A 22,991-nucleotide genomic window follows, 5' to 3' on the forward strand; every position below is an offset into this window, starting at 1 on the left:
ATTCTCTTTACTCTGGAGCAAGGTATCTCTAAGAATTACTGGCCACAGTGCAACTAAATTAGCATTGGTTTTCAATGATCCCCATGTGATACATCCAAATGCATTAGGTGACCTCCTAACCTCCTTATTACAACATTAAGCCACATTACCACCAGATACCAACATGTATAGCACACCAATCAGTATGATCTTTCTTTAGGTTGGAATAATGATATGGCCAATGCTGTATCACAACTATCAGGGAAATTGGAATAGTTTGTAGAGTCCAGGAAAATAAAGAGCACATTGTTCATTGTTTTGTTTCTGGGTATAATGCGCAATACGGCTTTTGGAGCTACAAGTATGGCTTCATTGCTTGCAGGGGCTTAGGCCAGGTTATACTGGGCTATACAAATCCAACTTGACTGATGTGAAACCCTTTTCCATCACGGAGGATCAGTACATAAATATTTGACAGGATGGATTACAATGAATTCTTAACAGGATATACTTCAATATACTGAATTAACTATCATTGTTGGCTCTCTTGATCCTCAAAATGGTTAGACTCAGGCAGAGCAAGTGATTTATCAGCGCAGCTGAACACCTAAGATGGCATTGTGGATTCCCTTGGGACAACTTGGGGAGGAGAAGTTGAAAATAACATGGAACAGGCATTCTTTGTAGTGTAACATCCTCAATAAATTGCTCCAAGGCACAACACAAGGTGGTTTTATTTCTCAACTTGTCCCATACTGCCTCTGGGTCTCTACCTTACATGCCTGAACATGAAAAAGCCACATGTGTGAGAGAGAGCCAGTTCAACTTCCCTGCAGAGAGAACACCATTTTATCTGATTTCATCTGCAGTTGTATTCCTTTGAGTCATTGCTCAGAGGTTGTGACAACAGATGAGGGTCGGAAATGAAGATCAATTGGTTATTTCCTTTGACTCTCTCTCACTTCAGCCCCGCTGTGCTCACTCAAACTGCAGGTGACCAGATAAGGCCACTGTAATGAGGTGGACCAAGGTGAATAAATAGGGATTATTTATCTCAGGGCCGTGGAGCCCCGATAGGTATCTGGGTTCTGCTGCTGGAGAGTAGGAAGGTAAAGCAGGGCTATGAATGCCCGATCATATCTGCATGGGAGAGGAGTCCAGTGACACAACAACATTCCCTCATCTGACAAGGTTGAGTGTTAAACTACAGAAGAGCAAACACAGAGATATGTTGGGTCTGACAGGTGACAGGTCATCAAATATAATTACGGAGTAATGTTCACAGACCACCCAGGGATAATACATTTACTTAACTGCTGTACAGGCGTACAATTTTTTTTTAACTAATTTGTTTTTCAGTATTCCAATTCCATGAATCCTACTGATACAGGTAAAGTATATTTGGATACATTGACAAAAATAACAGTTGCACAAAGCGACGAGGAGAATAGTGTGTGGCCAACATACTACTATCATGTTAAACTATTATTGTTATTTGTTGTAATGCTGTAAGGATTTGAAAACTATATTTGACCTGACGTGTACCTAGAGCAAAAATGTTCAGCCGGATTTCTCAGCATGATCAGGTCCGCCTTGCTTAGTGACATAACGTACTGTAACTCACAAATGTCACAGGACACAACAGCCAGAGAGTGCCTGTTGTGTTGTGTTTGTTCTGTTGAGTGTTGGCAAGAATGAAGCTTGGCACAGCAAACTGAACAGGAGGAACCTCCGGCCTTCTTTGAACACATGCTGCCCAGCCTGGCAGGATGTGGCCTGGCAAACCCTCATGTGTTTTCCTCGGAGGCTCTGAGGGGAACCAGTTACCAAAACCCCCAAAGTCAGATGGGCTGACACAAAAAAACATTGTCACATCTTTTCATTTTGGATAGAGCCTCTCCTCCTTTAATGTTCATGGATGAGAGGAGGAAAAGCGGAGGGAAAAAGAAAAGGAAGATTGAAAAAAAAGGAGCAGAGGAGAGGAGAGGAGAGGAGAGGAGAGGAGAGGAGAGGAGAGGAGAGGAGAGGAGAGGAGAAAAGGCCAGTTGTCCTTCCTGTGGTGATCTGTCCCGAGAAAAAGGTCTTGGTGTCAGCGGTATCAGCAGGACATTTTCTATCCTCACAGATAGAAAATGTCCTGCTGATACCGCTGACACAAGACCTTTATCTCCCCCCCTTTTCTCATCACTCTATCTATCTATCTATCTATCTATCTATCTATCTATCTATCTATCTATCTATCTATCTATCTATCTATCTATCTATCTATCTATCTATCTATCTATCTATCTATCTATCTATCTATCTATCTATCTATCTATCTATCTATCTATCTATCTATCCATCCATGCATCCATCCATGATGTCTGCTTATACCGCAGAGATTAATAATCATTGTGCTTTCACATTGAGAAGCCAGCATGGCCATTAAACAAATGTCAAGGAATGGATTGGAAATTACGTATTAAAAAGCTCCAACTATGATCATGACTTAATATATAACACAAATTAAAATCATAAACACATAGGGAATTATGTTAAAATCTACAGCAAATGTGTAAAGAAATAATCATCAGGAAACACCTCTGTTTCACTGTTAACTGTCCATAGTTGTGTGTGTGTGTGTGTGTGTGTGTGTGTGTGTGTGTGTGTGTGTGTGTGTGTGTGTGTGTGTGTGTGTGTGTGTGTGTGTGTGTGTGTGTGTGTGCATTAGTTTAAAGTAAGGGGATGAAGGGTAGTAGGGTGAACAAGGTCAGTCAAAGCCAACGGTCACAGCCCACTTCTGCAAAGCCTTATAATACCCCTCTAAGGCATGTCAAAAACTTGTCCTGCATGTCTTTTCTTTTCAATGGCCACAATGTGCCTTTTCTATGGATTAAATTGATCTCCTCACTTAGCTTTCAAACAAAAAAACATACAGCCTCACCATCTCTCACAGGCTCTGTGTACATATTCAGGGCTTTCCATAACCTTCTCTTTTTCCGGCTTCACTGGTCACGAAGCGGAACAAGATCTATGCCTAGAGAACAACCTTAAAAAGCACCTATTATGCTTTTTCAACTTTTATGACCTATGAACGTTGTTATAATGATTTATAATCATGTTTAACAATACTAAAGTGTCAAATAATGACTTAGATGCATTTAGATGTATTCCCTGCTGACCGTCTGGGGTGGCTGTGCAGAGCGCTTAAACACCAGGAACGCCGGCCGCGATTCACTTGTTAAAATTTCCGGGATTTATCTACGTAAATCAATCCGGATTTTCCATGTGGCAATGCTGCAACGTGCTCAGGCACGCTCCGGCCATGCCCCCACCTGCCTGCTCAAATCTGCCTGCGCGCCGCTGAAAGTGTTCCAGAAGGTAACCAATCACAACAGAGTGGGGTTGGCAGGAGGGGGGCGAGGGGGCGCAGTGTTAACAGATGATGCTGAAAGCCCAAGATGAGAGGAAGCATTTCCCGAATATCTACATAGTTTTTTGTGCAGTGATTCGTGTCAGGTTGCTCTATAGGCGTCATTAATGAACAATTAAGACCAGAATAGGAGATCTTTAAGAAATCCTGGATAACTGTAAAGCATTTCAACTATCAGACTACTAGGTTTTAGACCTAAAGGTCCGTCCCTGACCTACTTCTCCTAGGCAGCACATGGAGAAAACAACAGATATAACCAAAAAAAAAACATAATCGCAAACAGAAAGTGAGGTTTTACAAGTAAAACCATAAGCATGTTACCTGTCATGTTACTTGGATGTGAAAATGAAATAGCTCATCCTCAACCTTCTCACCGGAACATTGCATAGAGGTGCTTTAAAGTGAATTCTGCTGACCTATTTATGTCTGGCTGTTTTGAGTACATTGACGTACTTTCAGAAAATGTTCACTCTATCTTCAACATCAACATTAAGCCTCAGATCTGGCTGTCAGCCCCTCGGAATCAAGTAGCAAATATTTAAGTTCTACCGAAAGGACACACACAGAGAGCAGCTGCTGTTACCTACACAGGAGCAATACAATATACGAAACAGCCAAAGAAAAGGTTAGGATTAGGTCCGGGATGCTGTTCTCTTATTTGCTCGCCTGGAAAAACCTCCCTGCTGCCCACACTTTTGCGGTCCTTATAACGCCCTCTACTGCCTCACCTAGTATGAACCAACAGCTGAATGTCAAACAAGGTCTGGCTGAAATGGAAGAGGCTGTACCAAGAAACATGGGATTGATTTAAGACATAAATCACATAAAAAAAATTATGTCTTGTAAAAACAGAAAAATCACAGAATAATACTATGTTATGGTTAACATCAGAGTAATTTTTCTTCCTTAACCCCACGATCGTATCGTGTGTCCCCATTCTTCTCTGTTCCAACTTCATTCGCTGTTGCAGGGCTGTTCTGACCTTTAGAAAATAACTCATCTCCTGTTTATATGGAGGCTTATTTTAATTGATGATGGCTGTAACGTGTTTGTACTCTCCCCTGCTAGCTGGTGCTCTACAAGTGCGCACTTGGGAGTGTGTTAGGAAGTAGCAATATAGAGAATGTCAGATATCGTTTCCCACTATTGTTTTGCCTTAGCTGCAGGAGTTTAACGTTGGATGCCAGCCTGCGACTCTACGGTCACTAAGGTGCTCTCAGAGTTCAGTTGCTTTTTGAGTTTTGTTTTCTCCACTTAATTGTCGAATTGGCCATATTGTGGAAACAATATTAATAGTTATTTTCATAATTTTATTTTATTTTTGTAAATATCATTAACCTCTTTGTGTGATGCTTGTTTTTCTTCAGAGCCTGCCGTTTGCTCAACCTGCCTGCACAGAAAACAGCTGCCGATCAATACTAGAGATTAGTGTGTGTGTGTTTGAGTGGGTGCTTGAAAGTGTGAGTGTTTTCTTGCCCCCTTACCTCGGATTTCGTACCACCTCTGCCGATGTGTCTCTGTCATGATGATGCCCACCATGTGAGTGACAGGTTCCGTTTCCATGACGGCAAAAGTGAAGTGGGGCTCATCAAACATGATTGGCTCTGAGGATGGCGGCAAGGGGGCGACCCACTCGATGTCGAGCCTTGCAGTGGACGAGCGAGGACGGTTTCCCTGGTCTGTTGCTTTGACCTGGACATGAACAAATAATTTTTAATTGACATACTAAGGAGGTTAGATACTATTAGAATATATATGGATCAAAATCCAACTATCCAGACAACTGCAGAGCTTATGTAATAATTAAACTAAGTCTGGCTCCACCTGCCTCCCGGTTTTAAGATAATACTATTTGGGATCGGTGTCCACAACAAGACACAATTTGATTTAATGTGATGCCTGTGTGTTATACAAACTACAGTGGGGTCATGGTGGCTGGCAGAGCATTGAACATGTTGCTGCAAAAACCAGGATGTTTTCATGACAGAAAAACAGAAAAAAGGAAAAGAAAGGCATAATTTGAAGCTGTTTGTCAAGCCAGATTTAATGTTATATACATGTCTATAAATTGGGGAAAAGACAATATTCAGCAAATTAAATAAGGTTGGTTTAGCAAATGTGCCACCAATTTCATTTATTTGGGATTTTTTAAATAAATAAAAACAAAAAGAAGACTATACATTTATCAGATATTGTATTATATGTGATGTACTGTTAGTACATAGAGTACAATCCTAATGCAATTTAAAACATCAAAGAAAAAAAATCTTGATGACGGACCATCTGTCAACAAAAGTAGAAAGCCTTTTCTGATGTTACTGGGGTTTTATCCTGCTGATTAACCTCTATGAGTTCAACAATGCAGAGTGATGACAACGACTGAGAACACTCTGGTTTCAGTGCAGGTGTTAGTGAATTGCCTTTCAGGGGATTATGCATGGGCAATTTAGCCTCTTTGACAGAGCTGGAGGCTCACACATTTACACACCCTCTACAGACACACAGGAATGAAGCACAACTAAAAAAAAACATTTACCTCAAGCCTAATGTATTATTACACTTGCTGAAAGACAGGAAAAATGTTTTGGCTTCAGAGCTGCACTACAACTCCTTGTGGGCATACCCTTTACTGACAACTCCAAATAAGAGTTCTGGGCACCTACCGAAAGAATACTGTAGTTTCCAGGCCAGAAATTCCCATGGGCGGTGACAACACCCGTCACTGTGTCGATCTCAAATTGCTCGTCCTTGTTGTCCAGGAGCTTGTAGGTCACCACAGCGTTTGAGCCCTCATCGTCGTCACGGGCAACCATCCTGCAGACTTCCTGTTTCCCTCCCTGTTGGCGCTGCTCAGGCAGCTTGACGTGGAAAAGTTTGTCGGTGAACTTTGGTTGGTTGTCATTGGCATCTAGCACTCGGATCACCACGGTGGCGGTGGAGCGCAAAGCAGGAGATCCATTGTCTGAAACGATGACCTGAGAATGGAGAAGAAAGGGGGTTAATATCAGATGAAAGATGGACTTCTTAGAATCCACTGGCTGCTCTGTCTTTCTTGATGTGTGGTGGCACTTATTTAGTTATGAACTGGATCTTTTTGTTTTAGCATATAAATTGATTTAATCGTGGATTAAGGGACATGGACTTTTGTGACTGTTACGGGTAAAGCTGCTGTTTCAAAGGACAGGAATGAATTTCCTTGATCATGTCAGCCATCAGTTTGCTCTCAAATGAGGATTGTTATATACTTTAGATGCATACTGATCGATGGTATAAATTCCCTTTAGAGTTACAATGAAACTTGCCTAAACGTTTAATTCCCTTCACAAATGCTACAAAAGAGAGCAAAAGGTTTGGACTCCAGTGCTAAATCCTGATCTTAAACCACTGATTAACCCCACAGAAAAATATTCAAATCCCAACATGAAGTCGTGTTTTCCCGCATGTGAGCATGTGGGTAAGTTAGCCAGGGAAGGAGAAAATACAGAAATCAATACAATATACCCTTTGATTGCCCCTGTAAACAAGTAACTTTAACTCATGCTGGCATTGTTGATAAATGAATGGTATCAAAAGCAGTGTGTGAAACAGAGGTTGCCTTTACCAACAGGTGGAACATATCACAAATGCACAAAAGAACAGCAGGATGTGTTTTTCCAATTTCAGAAGCAAACCAAAGGGAAGTAAAAATGCTGTTTATAAGAGTCTCACCTCGACAATGTGCTCTGGAATATCCTCCCGATCCAAGGCTTTGAAAGTGCTGATAACACCTGCACACACACACACACGCACGCACGCACACACACACACACACACACACACACACACACACACACACACACACACACACACACACACACAAACACGCACACACAGAAATAATCAAATAGTGTGAGTGAGTCTCAGTCCCGGGAAGTGAGAGTGCTAACACAAACAGACAAACACAGGCGGAAGTGGTACAGCTGCTGTTATTGTAGGTGTGTGTGTGTGTGTGTGTGTGAGAGAGAGAGAGTCCTTAGTACCTAAGTAAACACATTTAGGTTTATGGATGTTGTTTCTGCAGCTGTTGCTGGAAGATGTTGGTGTGTTTGTGTCTGTCTCCCCGTAAGGTAGATCCCAATGTGTGCTTCATGCTCAGTATGTCAGGCTAAGAAACTCTCCGAATTGACATCTAATGAATATATCTTCATACAAATCATCATCATTAACCCTGTCGGAACATACAATTAGCAAAAGTGAGAAAGAAACAAACACCATTAATAACAATAAAACAATACAATTATTATGATGAATGTTTAAAGATAATGAAATAAAATAATGAAACATATATTTATTCAATATTTAGCTTAAAGTGGCAGCTCCTTTGGACAAAAGCGGTTGTATTTTTATGAAGTCAGCTGTCGTAAAGCTGTTTTCTAGCGTGTGCAGGCCGGTGCCAGTGTCAAATGATTAGGACGCAATATAGTTCATGTTCATGAAGATAAGTCAGGTGATAGAATGTGTGGATATGCCAGGGTGTGTGTGTGCGTGTGTGTGTGTGTGTGTGTGTGTGTGTGTGTGTGTGTGTGTGTGTGTGTGTGTTCATTTCCATACCAAAGCAAGGACAGAGGGAAAAAAAATATTGATCCTGCCTTTAACCAGGGTATATGAGAATCTGAGGCTCTTTAGTAACTTAATCACTACTGGGTTACAAGAGTGACTAATATTAGATACGTTTACAACCTCTCGCCCCCTCAGACACAAATATCCACTTGAATTGCTCAAAAAGATAGTTGAAAGAAAGTTTTTAAATTAGGTAGGAGACAGATACAGTACATATTTTTGATTGACACAATTGTACAAGTTCATCAGCATTAAAGGGTTGTATCTTTAAAGGTAATCTCAAAAAAATGAATGGCTATAAACACTGTCATTTTATCTTATACATGGTTTAAATATCAAATTTGTATCATTTTAATGTGTGTGCAATAGTTTCTATTTTTTCACTGTTTATTTGTCATTTGTAAGGCACATTGAATTGTATCTCTGTAAAAGTTGCTATACAAATAAAGTTAAATTGATTGACTGTCTGAGATTAAATATATTAATGCAACATCTGTGTTGATAAAAGTGCACATTTGAACGAAGTTCCTCAACATAGGCATTTGGTTTGTCACTTAAAAAGCAAAAACATAATTACAAATTAAGTCATCTTAACAGCAAACTGCTGCATTTCTAAAATTGTAAAGGAGTCAGGGAGGGAGTTTTCAAAGCCTAAGGCTGTCTGTATGCTTCAACAGAGATGTTTGACACTTTTGGCAGAATGGGTGCAGGGTTTAAAGAATACTGACAGTATATGGATATCAGGGGAAGTTGGGTCAATGTAAGAGGTCTGGGGAATAATAAGTCAGCGGACACAGCTCACACATTGTTACTTGTACTTTGGTTTCAACAGTGTCTGTCAGATGTGTCATTAGTTAGACTTAAGGCCATGTGTGCACAGGTGTTAGAAAGAGCAGAACTCCAAGTTAAATTCACATTTCTGTCACCACTGTTCATTCTTGTTTAATTACAAAGCGAAGTAGGTGTTCAGCTCTCAGAGACATTTTTTAATGAAACTGTATGCCTTTAAACTCCATTCTTATTAGTTGACCTTTTAAATGGCTTGCCTTTTTGCAACCTTATAGGCACTTTATCTATAACGATATTATTTTAAGGCAATTTTTGTTCTCTTTTTATGTAAATACACTTAACTGCATTGTCGTGTGCTATAAAAACACAGCAAATATGTACTGTAAGCATTATGAAAGTCTGGAAACATGTCTAAGCCTCAACAAATTCAAAAAATATCACTGCTGATGTATTAACTGCTCTTTTTGACGGTTATTTTGACAACTGTTTGTTTACCACATTTGTCCTGACGTACTCCGAGTGACATACAATATGTGGACAGTGGAATCGTTTTTGGTTTTATTTGTACTACATATGGTGTCTGCAAGGCCATCACTTTCATATACAAGCATGTATGTGCATGCCAAAATAATATAACCTAATGTTTTGCCTTGCACTGTTGGTTTGACACAACAAGTGTGCATTTCTCACACTTCCTTTTCAGAATATCTACAAAACAACATAACATCAATGGAGATACACAGAGGATCATTGTTTAACGTGCTTTTACTTTTACTTGAGGCAAGGGCCTGAAACCTTTCTTCACAGCTGTGTATCACTGCTAACCCAGCATCAATCAAAGCATTGAAATAAACATTTCAATGGTTCTACAGCTGGATAGATCAACATGTTTGCACATTTGCGGAAAAAGAAGAACTCCCTACAATGCATTGATATGTATCTTCTACACTGATGTCACTTTAGATGTGTGTAATTGAGGTAGAACCTCTGCCAGTGGTTAATTACTAGGACCCAGTGAGAGTCATCAGGAGTGGGGGTTGTTCTCTGTAAAAAGGCCTGGGGGACCTGAATGAATTGAAAGACCCTGCCAAGGGTCGTTCATTCCTTTTTACGACTGTGCAAACAAGCCCTACTGGGAGGACATCATTAAGACAGGTGGGGCACATTAGGGAGAGTGTTTTTGTCATCAGTGCAGAAATGGGAAGCAGGGGTAAAGCCCTGTCTCTCCCTGGTCGCCTGTTTTCACTCAGCCATGCTGGTCTGCTGTCAAAACCAAGTGAGGACAAACACTGTTGTCTGGAGTTTCAGGGGCCCTGGTTATAAAGTTCCGTGTCTCTCTCTGTAGATTCACTGCCTTTAAACTTTTCCACAACAATAACTTGATTTTTGTTGTCGATATCTTTGTTTTGGTCAGTAAGGCCTGTCAGAAAAACGTTTTCAAGGGAGGCTTCTAAAATGAGTTAGCATTTCTGAGCATCATTTTGGTAATAACAATGAGTGACCTTTGGCTCACTGGAAAATAAGAACGTCAGTCAAACAGCAAGATTCAAAGCAGGGGTGCAAATCCAACCTAGTTGGTTTGAGAGGGGAATGTATTTCTTGAATAACTAAGAATGAAAATTACCTGTTCAATTACAAATATATGCAAATCAAGTTTGTGTGCCCTGAGCAGGCCCCTGAAAAGAGCAGCAAACAGCTCAATTCATCACTAATTCACTAAATTCAGCCAGCTGGCACCCATGGGCCTTAAAGTGCACCCGATTATTGGATCACTATCTGATCTTAGATGGAAAACTGTCTGCCCTGCCTAGCTGATTTATAAGCAATGCTATCCGATCTTTGCAACGATATGTGAGGACAAACTTCAGCAAGGTGAATTCAGATAACAAAATGTAACACTTAAGATGTGAAAAAGTCAGGGGGAAGATGGAAAAAGTTGGGAACAAACTAGTTAAATTGAAGACGTGCGCGCTTGATTTGTAAATGTTTAAGAAGGAAACATTCACAGTTATTCCAAACAGATCGACTTCACTTCCCTGATAGAGGTACAAACAAACAATTAAAATGGAAAAACAGCTTGAAGGAATGATGGATACCCGGATTGGGTAATTGATATTATATTATTTAGTATTATCAACAATCCATGAACATATAAGTGTAATTTTAGCATTATAGTGTCAATTGTGCAAATTCTGCAACTTCTTTTCTGCTGCCTGTCTTGGCCAGGACTCCCTGTGAGAAGAGTTACTGTAACTCAATGGGACCTTCCTGGTGAAATAAAGTTTAAACAAAAATACAAATAAAATAAAATACAAATATCACATATTAGATTGCCTCTAAATATGTTCTTACTACCTACCCTGCCCTGTCTTTGGCTCTTGGGCCCTACAGACAATGTCAATCTTTTAAATTGTACAACTAATTGCACTATAGCGGCCTAGGAATTTCCTAAAACAAGAAGAAGTAGTGCATTTGCCGGGGACTATAGTTCCGGCGGGTTAATCCACATGTGGTGCTCTTGTGAGTATTTCTGGCAGCAGGACGGTAAATGTGGGATTGGGTCAGAACAGTGTGTGCGTTCATGGTGATGGAGAAACACAAAAGTGTGGCCCACCAATGTGTTTTGAAAAGCAATAGAGCTTTATGGCAAGGAGAAATGCTCACACAAATCTTTCCGAAGAGGATCCGTTTATGCGGTGGATTTGTCGGCAATAAGAGCAATATTTAATAACACCAGACTTATCTTTTAATGATAAACATTTCTCAGTTTAACGGACAGCAAGATAAAAAAAAACAGTAATCAAAGTACGACAACAGACTGCCTAACAATTTATCAGTTTAAGGATCTTAGAGGCTGTGCAATTATTTGAGGAATTTGTGGTTGCAAAATTCTAATTGATTAGGCAAATTCCTGACATGCCTGGCCATGCCAACCAATTACTTTTTTTGTGAAACACATAATGAAACCTACTGTACACTGAACTTCAACAACCGAGAGGTGCTGATTTTCGGTAATTTCGGTAATTTGGCACACCCTCTTCCCTGCACGAACCTGTTGTCGAAGTCTGAACAACTTGTTCAAAGCTAACAGCTCAACAAAAAACAGATTAGACTGGACTTCATTTGTGTTTTTCACACATCCTTCCCTGCCAAAACTTTATCAAATGATTCTTTATGGTTTAATCAGACTGAGAATGCTGCAGGAAGAAGTTTGAACACGCTTTAGGAGAATAAAAGCTTAGACAGAAACCTGCCTATAGCCATGAGTCATTTTCATTCTGTTGAGGCATGAGATGTTTCTACACCAGTCACCGTGTACATAAGTAAAAGTGGGATCAATGGTGTAAATAGGGAAAGGTGGATCATGTTCAAAATATTAGGTTTCAGCAGCATATTTCTGTCATTCAAAACAATCACCCACATTTACATGGATTTATTTGATCATTGAACGCTCATATCTGTTTTGCGTTATTTTGAATTGAGATTTATTTTTAATCCTATTATCATATTTGGACTCATGGCTAATAGGTCTCCAATGTGGGAGCAAACAATACAATGTAATAACTTTTCCACATGAATTTAAGCTGCCTACATTCAAAACAACTCTGTGTACAACAGACACTTAACATTAAACAAAATTGAAATCGTAGACACTATAACTCCTTTCAAAGATATACTGTTGACCCTCTGTTTGTATGCACGAGTCAATATGTATTGAATATGCCTTACATTTCTCAAAGAAAAAAGCTTGTGTTGTGAGACCCACTCCAGCTGTTTCAAGACCTGCTGTCCTGTTGCCTTTGTGTGAAGTCTTTCTATTAACATAACTCACCCTCCCCATTTGTAATCCTTTGGCAAACTGGCCTTAGGGTGTGGACACACCCTAGAGCTACCTGAAGATTATATGAAGAGGACAGGGCTTGTAGCAGCTTGTAGCGTTAGAGCTAATGCTGCGTTCATTTGCCTGCACATCAAAGTCTTCCCCAGGTGACTCAGTTGCAACTGTCAAACATGAACACTAAAATACCTAAGGGGTACCAGGCCTCTTGTCCTTGCTATTTTAGTTTTTTTTCTTCATAATTGCACATCTTTTCAGGACACAGCTGAGCAAGTTTGTGAATTACTGTTAAGCAATCAATGAAAATGTTATGTCTGCTATGGGGAAATGGCGATACATATACACATGTCAAAACACTTTGTGAGAAAGACGGCAGTGGGGCAAGTGGCCAATATTTCTGTCCAAACTGCTTGTGACATTGGAGAATGGCACTGTGCAGGCTGATCCTTCTGCATTCAATTTCCCTTGAGGTATGTTACCTCCCAAAGCTTCAATTATGTTTGAGGGCCAGGATGAATTATCAGATGCCTATAGTAACTGTCACAAAGCTGAAGCTGCAGATTTATTTTTAAATAGAATCTAAATTATTTTGATATCAAACTGTATCCCTCCAGTATCTGCCTCTATAAATGATCTCACATGAAATTATTTTATTCGATCCAGCAGGCTCGGGGTGAGATTTAGATAAATAAAGGAATTGGTATATTGGTAATTACCTGTTTTGGAATCCACATCAAAGTACGTCTGATGAGATTCAAGCATCTGAAATGAAAGCTTCCCTTCAGACGAAGTGTCCACATCTGTGGCCAACACCTGGACTATCGATTTGACCTTGTCCACGTTCTCCTGGACGGCAGCAAAATACACTGGCTGAGAAAGTTCTGGAGGGTTATCGTTAACATCAAGGACCTCCAGGAAGACATTAGTCCAGGAGATCAAAGGTTCAGTCCCCAGATCAGTGGCATAGACAGAAAGCCAGTAGTGAGGCATCATCTCACGGTCCAACGTCTCTGTTGTACGAATCACACCTGAGACACATGAAAGGGGGAGGAAAAGTATTTACTACAGGTAAAAAGATACAAGACTATTTTCACTTATGTGCTTCTATGCCCGAGGAATTAATCGCTTATTAGTATTATCAATTTTACACTGAACTACTGTAACATGTATTTGTTGTTGTTGCACTGTAAGTGTGACGGGTCTGATCTCGGCGTCGGCGTCAGGAATATATGGCCCAATATGATCAAGCGGCGAGCCTCTTAGGTTCACACGGTTAACCGCCGCCTTCAATGAGGCGGCCGGCGGCGGCAGCTGCGGCTGCGGTGAATATGGCCCAATATGACCAAGCGGCGAGCCTCCTGCGTTCATGCGGCCAACCGACGCAGGGGGCCAGTGCGGTGTGTTCACAGCTTTAGGATATATCAGTCAATATGACTTTCGCAAGGTGCGTACTACATTTCTAAAAGTATGTATTGGTGCCCAAGGGTCAGAAAGATGGATGATACATTTGTGTGTCCAAAACCTACTCAGAATATTTTGATATAGAAGAAGCTGCATACAAGAGACTAATAATTTTATCCCTGGGTTCTAAAAACAAGGGAGATGGAGCGTCCTGCACATAGTTACTGTCAGAAGCAATTTAAATTGGATACCCTGGGGGAGTACATAAAAAACAGCAACCAAGAAAAAGAGTATAAGTATATGTATTTCAGCACAGTTCCATTATGAGAGGGAACTCTAGCTACCCTGATTTGATCTCAGCCTGAAGTGCAACAGGAGGCTAATAGAATGCATTTTTGAGAAGTTGCATGGTAAGATCGGCAACGTACTCTACCTGAATTCCCCTGTGTGCCAAGAAAAGACTAGTACTACTTGTTCAGATTAAAACGTCAAAGATTGGAAGCCTCAACAAAACAAATGCGATTCAAAAGCATAACAAAAATCTGAGGCTTTCATTTGTAATTGGATTAGTCACCCATGTCAGGCAAACAAAAAAAGTGCATTAGAAATTATGTAAATTACGTTAAATAGTTTAAGATCAGGCTTTTCCCATGATTTACATTTTCAGAAAACTGTAATTTCGAGATCGAGAATCAAGAGAAAAACATGAATTAGCCCATCTTCCCCTTATTAACAACAATATGTCCACTAATACAACAACAAATAGCAAAATAAAACATGTTTTACCTGCTTCCTCATCAATGGTGAACATTCCAAGACCAGAGCCTTCATGGATGTGGTACCTGACAACCCCATCCCTGCCCAGATCCTTGTCCGAAGCTGTAAGTGTCACCACTGATGTCCCCACTGCTGCATCCTCCATCACTCCGGCTTCGTACACAAACTCTGAGAATACAGGCATGTGGACGTTCTCATTGACATCCAGAACTTGAATCTCCACAAAACAGGAGGAAGATAGGGAGCGCGGCAGGCCATGATCGACGGCCCGTACTGTGAGGTTGTAAATTGGCCGTCTCTCAAAGTCCAGCTCCCTTTCGAGGGTCAAGGCACCTGTAGAGGAGTCAAGGTGAAATATCCCACTCTCTGTATTCTTAAGGTTGTAGGTGACAAGGCCTCCGCTGCCCATATCCAGGTCAACACTCTCAATCCAGACAAGCAGGGCGCCCACAGGTACATCTTCTGGAACTTTTATTTTATAAATTTTGGGTACAAACTTGGGTGGGTTGTCATTTATGTCTTGCAAAACCACCACAAGATCAAGGGTGGAGAACAACTGAGGGCTGAGTTTGGCTTGGTCTCTGGCTTCGATCTGAAGGTCATGCTTTGGTGAAGTTTCTCGATCCAAACGACCAGTCACCATCACCTCACCAGTCAGTTCATCAATTTGGAACATATCAGTAGATGTAAGCAATGAGTATTGGACATTATCTCCATCAAGATCTATTGCATGAGCTGTATATACAATAGAGTCTACTTCTGTGTTTTCAGGCACACGTATCACATACCTGGGTTGATCAAAACCAGGAGGATTGTCATTGACGTCCGTAACAGTCACTGCAACGAACTTCCATGCAGATGTTTGCGGTGTTCCCAAATCAAAAACAGTAATATTCAAAATGTAGAACCCTTTACTCTCTCTGTCTAATGGGCAAACCAACTGAAGGTCACCAGAAAAAGTGTCAATTGAGAAACAGCCATCCTCATTCCCACTTGATATGGTGTACACCAGCATACTATTAAACCCAGTGTCAGTGTCAGTTGCCTTGAACTGAACAATGGTGGAGTGCAGTGGATGGTTCTCACTGAGGTCGATTGAACTTGGAATGCTCAAGTGGAACTTGGGAGAATGTCGATTGGTGATGTGGATGTCAGAGAATGGGTTATCCTCTTGACTGGTTAACATGGGTTTGATCGACTCTATCAATTTATCTGTCAGCTGTTTTGAAATTCCAGTTTCCTGGCAGCTGATGGTTGCATCGTCACCTTTGTTAGTAACAGTTACCCTGACAACTGATGCTTCAGAGGAATGTTTACCGTCTGTGGCTACAACTCTAAAAGTGAATGAACCTGCTTGCAGGGTAATCGGTTCCTTAAGGGTGATGGCTCCTGATACATGATCAATACCAAATACTTGATGCTCATTTCCTGACTCGATTAAATACCTCAGCTGCTGCAGCTCATCTAAATCAATGGCTGACAACTCAACAATTGTGTGCCCCACAGGTAAATCTATAGGTACAGTGGTGTTACAGCCAACCCTCTCAAAAAGAGGGACATTATCGTTGACATTGTTTAAGGTTATCGTCACAGGGCATTCAGTGACCTGACTGAAGGGGATGCCACTGTCGGAGGCCCAAACTCTCAGGTGATAGCGCCGTTTCATCAGCTCATAGTCTAAGTGTTCAGAGGTTGAGATGACACCTGTGAATGGGTCTATCATGAAAGGTACAGGGCCTGAGTTGGCAATAGCATATGTAACAAAGGCATTTTTATCTTTATCTTTGTCTGTAGCTGCTACTTTTAAAACACTGCTTCCAACAGGGATGTTTTCATCCACAGTGGCCTGATAGGAGGTTTGGGTGAATTGTGGGCTATTGTTGTTTTCATCAGTTATTTCAACCACTATGTGAGTCTCAGCCTCACCATGATTGGCCACTACATCAAACTCATACCGGTCCTTTCTCTCATAGTCAAATTTTTCTGTTGTTATGATGATTCCCGTTTTGGGATTTATCTTGAAATGAGTGCTGTCTGCATTATTTTTGATACCAAAGGTAACATTATAAGGTACTGAAGTGACTGAAACCTTAACTACATGACTATTACAGGGTGAAAACTCACTGAGTGTGACAATGTATGTGTCTTCCAAAAATTCCAGTGGGTTGTTATGATAGGCCGGAATGTGGATTTGTGTAATTGGAGAGAGTAAACTTGGGAAGCTCCTGTCTCCAGCTTGAACAGACAGATTCAGCCCAAAAGGAGTTAGAGACCAGAGAATCTTATTTGCAGAGATCACTTGGAAGTGAGTGCCCTGTATATCTAAGGGGATTACCTCAAAACACTTGTGCGGATCTCCTCCAACTATATTAAGGGATTCCACAGGCTTAACTCCTGCTTGCACATTGACATTGATAGTTATTTTGCCATCTGTAGAGACTGTTGGTTTGGGAGTTGGCATGATAATTGGAGACCCAAAGGACGTGTTTTGTATCTTTACCGTTACCCTGGCAACATTTCCAAATTTCTGAACACCAGATATCTTCTTTGTCCTGTCCTCAGCTAAGACAGTAAGGTCGTATCTTTCTGCACGGGTGTGATTGAGCTTTTTGATAAGGCTGACTGTGCCTGTAAAAGGGTCAACGACAAAAGGGTGAGATCTGCTGGTGAAAGAGTAATAAAACTCAGCATTGCTCCCAATGTCAGCATCTGTAGCGCTAACCCTGACTACACTTGATTTAAGTGGAGTGTCCTCCCTGATGTCCACGTTGTACGAGGCAGGATAAAATAGAGGCTTTAGGTCATTAGTGTCAAGCACCTGAACAAACACCTTTGTCTTCGCCTGGAAGTCAAAAGTGCTTTCAGTTGCCTCCATAGTGAGAGTGTAAGTGTCTCTGACCTCCCTGTTTAGGGATGCTGAGTTACTGCTGCGTGTTTTGATCCTGAGGAAACAGAAATCCCCAACTTTAACTGCCTCTGCTTGGAAAAGGTTATCATCATCACCTGAGACAACATTATATTTGATTTCCCAGAACAGGTCTTTCACTTCAATGCCCATCTTAACTGGCGTTTCAATGTAAGTCCATGGGGCACAGTTCTCATTGATGGTGGCATTGTAGAGATGGTGTGTGAACCTCAGCGGTGAGTTGTCTTTTCCTTTTACCATACTCCCTTGACATCTCACAACATGCAGGAGGACTACTGCCAAAGTTAGGAGAGTTCTTCTGAAAGCTGCCATCTTGAGTGCCTCCATGAAGGTCTTCACACCTGTGAAAAGGGAAATAAAAAAGACAGTTGACTGTTGTGCAATAAATCAAAGCCTTTATGAAAAGTGATTCCCTAAGTATAGCCTTTTCTATATGATTTTGTATATCTGCAGAAAAAAACATGTAATTCTCAAAACTTTTGTATCTAACTAATTCTGTAAAATAGACCAATCATCTCCTTAAGCACCACAAAGAATACGAATTGGACACAGAATACACATCAACAAAAAAGCCTGGGGAGGCCTGTAAACAAGGTATCTGACTCCTGTTCCAACTTTCCTTGGCGATAAATAAAGTCAGAGTAAAGCAATACATCGTTTCAGGACTAGCAAATTGTGTCCAAGCCCTTCCACAAAATGATTCCTTCCAGCAAAAAGTACATAGAAAAGTAATATTCCCAAGCCTTTGTCATCACAGAGCTATGTGGAGGGATTTGTAGTTTGATAACAAGGTACAACTATATACTGTATATATATATACATGTATGAATGAATATAGTGAGTATTGTAAATTAATATATGTAAAACCTGCAGTATAGGTGATTCTGTATCAACACGTGAAGCCATTAACAAGCAATTTACAATTTACTACTCAATCCCATTAGGATGGACACAACTACAGTATGAGTAACCCACAAGAGACATACACAAATTAAACAGCCACAAGGCTTAATTCAGGTTTGACACATGGTTGAGGGTAAACATTTGCATATGGATTCCCGGCTGTTTTATATAAACCTAAAGCCAAAATGTGCTTGAGGTACATGGAAATACATGAGCTAACATGAGGCCAGTTGATGCGTGGCCACACCATGCCAGCTCCAATATCACAACACCCTGCAAATTGACAGCAGAAGGAACTGGAGGGCTAAACATGTTTGCCCTTCACTGCCAAGCTGACAAGCCATCCAGAGCTAAAAGCAATTTGCACAGAACAATCATGAATGGTGTTTCCTGAGATCAGCAATTAAAACCTATGTCCCCCTTTTGTTCCTTTATTTAATTCCTCTGCAAAAATAAGCTTGTTCAAATAGTATTATTAAAGACAATCTAAACAATATGACCCCATTGCTTGACCATTGGAGTCCTGTTGTCTGAATACACAAAAGATGCCTTCATATTGTGCCACAAAGTTATGAATACCTGTGTCAAACATTATCTCACAATTTATATGGGTTTATGAAAACAGCTCTCCACGGGTTTACGATGTACTGAACGATCATGACGGTGTCTCCGGGTAGACTGGCGCTGAAGGTGTCTGTGGAGCGTGACAGGTATATGGGGTTTATCTCCAGTCAGGGCACATGGTGACATACAATCAGATTACTAGAGTCAGGGTCTCTATTTGGGTTTCAGGCATCTCGGGACTGCAGATTTTTCATTTTCACATCTTTTACACATCTCAAAAAAAAATATATAGTTTGAAGTTTAATTGAGTATAGGGCTTGAACCTATCTAAAGCCAGCGACAGAACGCATGAGGTGCTTCTGAGGTTTTTGTTTAACTTTAGTCTAAAGTATTAATAAAGATAATGCATGAATGCATATGTTTACAGCTATTTATTTCGTCACAGTGTATAGTTCTTTGATCCTACATATTGTTTCTATTACATCTCGTAAAGGAAATCCAGATGTGTCCCGCATCTAATTTTGTTTGGGAATTATATCAATTGTAATCACTTATTTAGCAATAATAAAAACAGACCTATATTTTGTACAGTAGTTGGATTGTGCTCGCTTCAGTTGTTAAATACCTGACAACATTGATTTGATTTTCATACAATCTAAAAAATATGTGCCAAAAAGAAAGCAATAACATGTGACCCAATGCTCTCAAACTTTAGCTAACATAATAAACAATAAAAGAAAATCATACACAAACATTTTGTCATGTAGGTAAAAGGTCCATAAAAAGTCAACCATTGTCTAAAGCCTTAGGTGAGCAACCAGAGGAGGGTGGTTTAGGTGGGAGATGAGAATGTATTACACAATGATTGAAAACACAGAAAAAATTATGAATTCCATTTGAATCTAATGAACACTGTGCCAGACATGTAATGAAGCTCACTGATCAGCATTACTTGCCTCATCGTCCCACTCATTAATAGTCTTTCTCATCTCTTCCACTGCACACAGAGATAGTGGATATGCCTCTTTGTATTGCATGATGGACTTGATGTTTGCACTCGGTTCATTAAATGAACAAAACTTGATTTGTTTTCTTTTCCTAAGCCAAAAAGGTTGACACTCAATCAAGTCAGTCACCATATGCATCTGACGACATTTGTAAAATGTAAAGCTGCTGTGAATTGTTGTTGCTGTTTGTACCAAAAAATACTTTTTATAACTTTGCAGCAAACTGTTGTGTCCGTTTTTATGGCGTCACTAAACTCAACAGGACCTGTAACTGACACTGAAAGGAAACATTCATGTTTCAACCAAACATCCAGCGCTGTAGGGCAGAAACCTCAGGCTATTCCTGTTGCTTCTCTGGTCAGCTCGCGCAAAAGCAAACACACACCATCTAACTTTAACCCATACCTTCAAGCACTCTCTCATACCTCCCTCTAGGTGTGTGTTCCAGGTAGCAACCTGCAGCCTCATGTTCAGATCCAGCTTCCAGGATCACATTTCACCATCACCCCTATGGCGCTCCCAGTACAGATGGACAACAGTATATGCAGCTTTTTTCCCCCTCCATCCTTTCCACAACCTCCATGTGTCAGTGTGAGTTGTAATTCTCTGCTGAAAGCTCAACAGTGTTATAATTTACTGCAGACCCACACAGTTTTAGACACAACTCAGGGAAGTTGTTAATTTTCTGTATCATTTTTGCTGCTGCAGGCTCAAACCAAAAAATCAGTGCAGCTTACAACTTCTCCAAGGAGGGATTCTCGTGGTGATTGATATATAGGCAGTTGTCACAGGTACATCCACCGGAATAATTTATGTTCTTTAATTTCCTTTAATATAGAGTAAAGGTTGGCAGTCATATAACTGAAGTGGACAATACTATCGTGCAACTGCACACACATTTATTTTAACCATGCTAAAGGCTAGGGATCGGGTTCGACAACAGCATGTGTGTTTATTCAAGAAAAGTCTACTTTATTAACTTGCAAAATTAAGAATTTCCACAGGCATCGGACACTTGTAGAAAATACAGGCATCTCAGACTGACTAATCATGTGAATATATGCTACATCTTTGTAACACCTCTTTAACAACCCCTTGTAAGATGTGTAAATATACAGACATAATCTCAACTATTAAAATTGGTATTGGCCCCAACAAAACTTATTTTTAAAACTAAATCAGGTTTTAAAAAGACATGAATTTAGGGCTCACCTAATACATGAAGATGCTATATATACATTTTTTCTCCACTTGATATTGACTAAGAAAAACAGGTATGCTTTGGAATTTTAAGGTAAATTGTCTCTCACTCAGTAGGATGTGATGTTCATCTCCTATTCAGCTGTGTTTTGGGAAATCAAGAGGTTAGACTGATTTTGGTCAAAATTATTACACTGACTATGTGGATAGATTCCTAAAATGCGAATGAAATATACATACTTGAGATCCAATTACAGTTGGATTTTATTAATATTAATAGTACCAGTCATCAGTCAATTGTTTTACTATCTACCAAAAAAGCCGACCTGTTAGATCATAGCTAGTAGAAATGGCATAGTTAATAAGAACATAATTGTTAGTGGCAGCTCTAGGTGTTAAGTTCTTGACTTCATTAGACAGTCACACTCAACTTAATATAATACATTGCTTGAAATGTATTTACCTTCAGCATTCTGGCAACACAGTATAAATCAGACAGCAAAGGGTAGCCAAAATAAATTGATACAATGTTCAACCACCCTCAGTCACTCATCAGTCCTATGTGACAATTACTTTTTAACCACATGGAGCACTTTGCTTGATGTAAAGGTAGTCACCCATTTCCTGTGAGATGGCTATTGCAACACAGGCAAGTTGAATCATGTATCCATAAAGCTGCCAATCTGGCTTTGTAAACCCGGGGGTATTTTATAATACGAGGGCAGGGAATGCGGCTTGATCTGACAGAGGTGACAGCCCACAGCAGGCTCTGTCAGGCCCAATGGCATACAGGTAATTATCTCCATATGTTGGCACAATGGTTCTTCACCAGTACACTGTGGTAAAATGATAATGGTAGAAAGCGGTCTTGTAAGGGAATTAAAGGATTTCAGGGTTAAGGTTTTTTCACTGAAGGCATTATTCCTCCTCCTGCTCCGTCTCTGACTGCATTCATCCAAGCAAGCTGTTTCCTGTTTTTTGTGAAGTGATTACACCCCCCATTCTCCAAAAGAAAGGAAAGAAGAAGAAGCTACTCAGATCACCTGAAATATAATATGTAAGCATTCACATCGAGGTGCTGTTTTAAATTAGGGTGTTTCAAAAGGAATCACTAAAAAGCAGATGGACCAACTAACCTTTATGTAAATTAAAAGTAATGTTTATTTATCTTTCAAACATTTTACAGTTTTGCAGTAACCTAAGTCAGGGACATTAGTTTGTCTTCTTTACCTGTCCACACTCAGAGAGAGTAACCAGTCACTTGATTAATGGAATTGTTTATACTTTCTAAAAATGCTGAATCTGCTGGTAACCGTCACAAAAGCAAAATGTTGAACTATTCCTTTAAGCCATGATGGATGCACAAGGTGTTACCAGATGTCAGTCTATGTAAGTGCTCACTTGAGTATTTTGGTTTAAAAAAAAAAGACCAAATGTCTTCACTACAAAGAATCAGTGATGTGCCTCTCCCCCTTTAGGATTCACAGAGTGAAATAACCTGACAATGTCAAATTTAACAAGCATTACAACAAGGTTAGAGCAGCTGGTCCCATTTAAATACATGTTTACAAAGAAACATGGAGGGACGTGAAT

At 40.2% G+C, this 22,991-nt stretch overlaps 1 protein-coding gene across 1 annotated transcript in view; it reads right to left on the reverse strand.

Moving 5' to 3' along the window:
- The window catches only part of fat2 (FAT atypical cadherin 2), a 94,071-nt gene that overhangs the window by 65,234 nt on the left and 5,846 nt on the right, over window positions 1–22,991 (reverse strand). The window contains exons 2-6 of the mRNA XM_080035040.1: window positions 14,808–18,065; window positions 13,337–13,648; window positions 7,103–7,161; window positions 6,058–6,369; window positions 4,879–5,086 (exon numbers count right to left, since the gene is read on the reverse strand). Of these exons, the coding sequence (XP_079891166.1) occupies window positions 4,879–5,086; window positions 6,058–6,369; window positions 7,103–7,161; window positions 13,337–13,648; window positions 14,808–18,051 (4,135 nt within the window). The 5' untranslated portion in view covers window positions 18,052–18,065. The remainder of the gene's footprint in view (window positions 1–4,878; window positions 5,087–6,057; window positions 6,370–7,102; window positions 7,162–13,336; window positions 13,649–14,807; window positions 18,066–22,991) is intronic.

This window comes from Ammodytes marinus, assembly GCF_949987685.1.
Source record: "Ammodytes marinus genome assembly, chromosome: 10".
Lineage (NCBI taxonomy): Eukaryota > Metazoa > Chordata > Actinopteri > Uranoscopiformes > Ammodytidae > Ammodytes > Ammodytes marinus.